The sequence below is a fragment of the Coniophora puteana genome (assembly GCF_000271625.1).
Source record: "Coniophora puteana RWD-64-598 SS2 unplaced genomic scaffold CONPUscaffold_1, whole genome shotgun sequence".
Lineage (NCBI taxonomy): Eukaryota > Fungi > Basidiomycota > Agaricomycetes > Boletales > Coniophoraceae > Coniophora > Coniophora puteana.
The window spans coordinates 2329436-2334980 of NW_006913053.1; the positions used below are offsets into that span (position 1 = coordinate 2329436).

A 5545-nucleotide genomic window follows, 5' to 3' on the forward strand; every position below is an offset into this window, starting at 1 on the left:
ACACGCGTCCACCTACTGCAAGCCGGCTAGTGCGTTGCGTATAGACCTACAATCAGCACCTCACTAGCCGCCTTATACAATTCCCTCACTGCTCTATGATACGTTCACCATGAGCGGGTAAAGACCGAATGAGTCTGCATAATTGCCTAGTCTGTACATTCTGAGTCTCCTATTTCGGATGGCGTTGATCCATTCTGAGTCTCCTATTTTGGATGGCGTTGATCTCATCGGCTTTTCATATCTGGTCACATTCGGATCATTCGGGCCATTGATGAGAGGATCGAATCACATCCGATTTAAACGGGGAAATGGCACTGAATTCCAAACATAACAAATACATGCAGTGCACTACCAAATACAAACATAGCACAGACGGATCACTAGCAAAACATACAGCAGGACTGAAGCGGCGCCTCAAAAAGTGCGCTGAATTAACAAATTCATGCGTCAGGACCGGGCTCAAGAGTATCTTCGCCGGAGCAGGAGCAGAATTCGAAGGAGCGACGATCCTTAGGATGAACCTTAGAACACTCGAGACATCGGGCGAGGACTTCGTCTGCGTAAGATACGAACGTGGTGCCTTCCGGTGAAGTAGACGCGCTCTCCTGAGTGTCACTAATTAGAAGTAATTTTAGCATACACAGTCCTGTAGAGGACATAGCGGACTTGCCTTGCAATGCCCGCTTGGTAAGACGACCCTTCGTCGACATTCTGAGAAGGATGAGATAAGTCGATGTTGGCAAGTGAAATGATAGCTTACCTCGACAGGCGTCGATGTCAAACGAGCCCGCTTGGCCTCTGGCGCCTCTTCGTTGCCGCTGTCGTTGTTGGTCCCACTTGCCTCGGCTGCCTCCAGCTCTGCTCGTTCCCTCTTGACTCGGTCCAAGACAGCGCGAAAAGACTCGGTGGTGCGCTGGAAGCTAGGTATATACTCGCCAATAGGCCTTGGGGTGATGCAATAAAGGGCGTTAGGGGCGGCATGGCGGTGGAAGCGGATGTCGACAGGCTCAGGGATCAGGTATGTGAGGTTGTCGGCGAGAGCAACACTTTGCCGGACGCGCCTGGGTATATGCGTCACCTTGTCTCAAGATCAGAAGAGATGACTTACTCTACCATTGATTCGCCGAAGTACGGCTTTGTCCTCAACGCGGCTTGTTCTCGCTCGAGCTCTGCTTCGGTCCTGTACTGTTTGATGATAATCCTCTGTAGAAAAGGTTAGATCTAGTCATATCAAGTCCTATAACTTACCAGATCTCTAGAATGATGACCTGCACACCGGATCTGATGGGTGAACATGAAGTCCCCGTGGTTGGCGCCAATGGGAGAAGACGAATCGTCAGCCATGTTGAGCATGACCGTGTCTCCATTGAGGTAAATGTTCTTGAGGGGCATGCTGGGGGATGGAGCCGGTGAGCATCTGGGGAGCATCGATGACGGGAGGAAGGAAGGAAGGGATGGGGGAGATCTGATAAGGGAGCTAGATAAAATACTCTTGGGCTTGCTCGCGATCACCCGCCATCGAAGTGCATTCCAAACCCCAGAGAGGCAGAGAACCCCGTCCATGACAAAGATGTCATCGGCTTTGGGCCCAGTGCACTTGGTGCACGTTGTCCCGCTCTGTAATCCTTAGCAAAAACAAGAATCAGCACTCGATCCGACCCAAAATCAACCAAAAAAACCTTACTGTCTGCCGCAGGGGCCCAGCAAAACAACAGAGGCACCAGCGGCTGGCACTGACCTGCTCATGCAGAACCCCAATCAGGTTCCACGCGCTAGGCCGCATGGCACGGCCGTACGAGGGCAGGCGGCGGGGACAAGAGGGGGAAGAGGGGGAGCAACACGTGGGGTGAGAGGAGGAACCGGCCGAGGACGAGGAGGAGTCATACCGATTGTGCGGTCTGGAGCTTATGATGGGGAAAGCGCCAGTGTTCAGCCAGGTCAGAAAAGACAGCGGGAGGACAAAGGGAGTGGATTGTCGAGTCAGTCGAAGAAGCCCAAAGCCGAAGGATCATCGGGATCATCTCAAGGGTTCAAAATGCCCTTCAAAAAACCGTTACCGCAGGACGATGCAAGTCAAAGGACACTCACCGGTGATGAGGCCATGGCTCGAGTGCTTGCAAGTATGCCCGAGCACCCTCCCCGCCCGTCTGCCAGCCCGTCTCGCACACGCATGCTATCGTCATCTTCTTCTACTACGCTTGTTGCCTCCGTCTCTGTTCCTGAAACTGTAGATGTGAGTAAATGCACATGTTGATAGAGGTCTTGGCTCACCGTTTAACAGGCAAGCATTGCTATCGATCCTGGTCTGGAGAACTTAGAGCATCAGATGCCCAAGACCATGCTGCCTCCGCCAACGCACATACGCACAGCCACTGTTCCAGCACCGGTGGAGTATGCTCCGCTAGGCATGCGTGGTCCACCACAAGTGTCTTCTCCTGCACTGCCTTCGCATGGGAAGTCTTCCATGGCCCCGCCTCGTGCGCCATCTGCGGCCCCATCTCGTGCACCGTCGAAGGCTCCTCCCGGGCTGTCAAAGGCTCCTCCTGGGGCATCTAAGGCTCCTCCTGGGCCGTCAAAGGCTCCACATGCCCCTCCCTCCCGCGTGCCGTCGATGACTCCCTCCCGTGCACCATCAATGGCTCCTTCCCGCGCACCGTCAATGGCTCCTCCTGGGCCGTTGATGGTTCCCTCTCGCACGCCTGTGCTGATCCCGCATCAGCTCACCGATCAAATCAGTGGTCATTCAGCGGAACTGCACAAGCTCGGGGATATGGTCCACCGGGTGAAGACAGAGGTCACCGCGGGGCGAGAGACAACAAGCAACCTGGTGGAGAGAGTCACCGTGCTTGAGGTAGCCGTGAAGAAGAGCGTTGAAGTTGGAACCGAACTCACCAAGAGGATGGACGCGAGCGAAGATACTGTCCGCAGCCTTCAAGAAGAAGTGAACTTTTTGAAGGAGCGATGCGTGGGAGTTGATTCTGACAACGAGATAATGGTAAGCAATCTTTTGTCCCATGACGAAACGCCTATGCTCAAGCAAAACCTAGAATGGTATTAGGAAGTGCTTCATCGCAAAACTTGGGTTAACCGACAGCTCTGCCCTGTATTCGATTTCGCCCTTACCCGATGGCACTTTCAGAGACGGTGACCGGATTGTTCCCGATTTCACCAAGTCGTACACGGAAAACTCGGAGTGGCACGATGAAATGCTCGACCACATCGAACAGAACCTCTGGAAATATGTTGTTGGCGGCGCGCAGTCTTTGGTTGGCAAGACAAGGGCCGAATATGCGAAGAGACTAATCACCTCGTTCCGCAACTGGAAGGGACAGTATGTTAACAAGCACAAGGAAGAAGACGACAATAGCGATGAGGAGGACGTGAAGCAATGGTACCGCAATCGAGATACTCGTCGCAGGGCACGAAGAACTCAGAAGCAAGGCAAGCGCAGTAAGGGACGACGCGAATCAGAGACTCTGATCGACGATGACTTCGACGTCGCGTGCTGCATTCAGTTCCAGAGCGAAGAAGAGAGCGACACTCCTGTCGGCGTATCGAGAAAAGCAGCAAAGAAAACCGGTGTGCGGCATATCATCGACAGCGACGACGATGAGGCTGCACCCACCCGTGACGATTGCTACAAGGCTGACGGACCTTTGGTGGTTCGCAGAGCAACATTCGAGTCCGACGATATCATCCAAGTCAAGATCAAGCTGAGTCGACTTGGCAAGTCGACTAGCAACAAAGGAGCAGCGCCCCAGGACAGGGTTCGCGGCCCTCCTCGTGACGTCAACCTGCCAAACCTGGGCAAGGGGAAGAAGATACCGCTCTGGGCTTTGTGTCAAACTTATCTCACGGAGCGTGGCATCAAATCTCCTGACAAGCGTATTGATTGGACGAAGGAGGAATGCCCACCATACAGGGAGGACGGTGACCCAGTCTACGAGAAGGAGACCATCGGCGCAGACGGCGATGAGGAAGATGGCGACAACTGGGATATGTACCAAGAATACGACGGCAAACAATACCAACAGGCGGGCGAGGAGTACGAGCAGGTGGGTGAGCAATACCAGCAGATGGGCGAGGAGTACGAACAGGCGGGCGAGGAGTGCGAGCAGGTGGGTGAGCAATACCAGCAGATGGGCGAGGAGTACGAGGAGGCAGTCGAGGAGTGTGAGGAGGCAGTTGAAGAAGGCGAGGAGGCGGTCGAAGAGGGCGAGGAGGCAGTTGAGGAGTGTGAGGAGGCAGTTGAAGAAGGCGAGGAGTAGGATAAAATTTCATGACACGGACAAGTAGGTACAGTAGATCTTGTACCTCAATTTGTATAGGCCCGCTGGCGGTGCTTGGTCTACTTCTCAGTGTCAGTAAGCGAACATAGAAAAAAGAAACAAGGGCCAAGTGCTCACCTGGTTTCTACATGTCATCCTGAGATGGAATGTCTGCCTCTGGACTGCCATGATCATATGCAACGGTAATCCATAGTTTATGACGTCCGAGCTTAATCGGCGCGTGCACCAGGTGTCCTGACAGGCGTGTTATGTTGATGACTTCCAGTGGTGCAAACTGATCGGCAGTCCAGGCAGCAACACCAAGATCATTTGCCCTGGCCAAACGTTAGCTACTGATGGCAGACAAGTGAATGAATGCTCACCACATTACCCAGGGAAATTGAATACGAGCATCAGCAGCAACAAACCTTCGGACAACGGCTAGCGTCGCAGTGAGTGTAGAACGGTATCGTCGCTCTAGCTTGACGTGGAAGAGATATTGTATCTCCACAGGTACGCGTTGATCAATGTAAGCATACCTTGCCGATTCACCTCGAAAGTGGTCAGCTGCGCCATAGCGAAGAGACTGAAAACAGATGTAGGGGTACGATACTGCAGCGCCGTCAAACACGTGCCCGTTCCGGCTCGTGTCTGTGCTGACAAGAAGGTTGATGTCATTGTACCAATGCTGTTGAAGATAATCATAGACGAGGTCGTAAAGGGAGAGATCCATACGGCGAAGGTTGACTTTCTTTGGGAACGAGGAGAACACGAGTCCCTCAATTTTGTCAGGAGTCTTGTCGTTTCGCGTCTTTTGTACCTTAAGACCTACTTCGAGCTCTTGTTGTCCGTGTACAGAAAACTCGATACCGTCGGTGAGGCGGATCATGCTATTGGTAAATATCTGCATAAGATTGTTGAGCTGAGCCAGGTTGGGCTCGTGTGGACCGGGGAGAACCATGACGAGAAACGTTTCTTCGACTGCGTATCTGATGGCCCGTGGGTTATTGCACATCACGACATAGAATGCTCCTGTTGAATGACAATCGCGTTTTGTCGACTGAAACCTGTAGAAGCTCAATGGATATGTGCGATAAAGGAACAATGTTCTGACGTACCAATCAATGTTGAATTGGAGAACAAGTCCGCACGGCAAAGAGACGAACCGTTGATCAAGCTCATGAACGTCGATGTCTGTAATCCCAAACTCACCTCCTCGTCTCCGTTCAAGCCCACCCTGAATTGCACGCCATCCCCATCCATCGTATACATCTGTC

The 5545-nt window shown here is 52.9% G+C and overlaps 2 protein-coding genes across 2 annotated transcripts; one reads left to right on the forward strand and one right to left on the reverse strand.

Moving 5' to 3' along the window:
- Positions 1-338: 338 nt before the first annotated feature.
- Positions 339-4268, forward strand: CONPUDRAFT_69134 (uncharacterized protein; the record flags this gene model as incomplete). Its single annotated transcript, XM_007764505.1, has 7 exons — positions 339-421; positions 452-586; positions 645-687; positions 857-1018; positions 1697-2233; positions 2282-2995; positions 3048-4268. The coding sequence occupies 7 exons, from the start codon at positions 339-341 to the stop codon at positions 4266-4268; spliced, it is 2895 nt and encodes a 964-aa protein (XP_007762695.1).
- Positions 4269-4413: 145 nt separating this feature from the next.
- On the reverse strand, positions 4414-5229 carry CONPUDRAFT_148758 (uncharacterized protein; the record flags this gene model as incomplete). The annotated part of the gene is made up of 2 exons (XM_007765230.1): positions 4414-4603; positions 4652-5229. The coding sequence occupies 2 exons, from the start codon at positions 5227-5229 to the stop codon at positions 4414-4416; spliced, it is 768 nt and encodes a 255-aa protein (XP_007763420.1).
- Between the last annotated feature and the right edge of the window lie 316 nt (positions 5230-5545).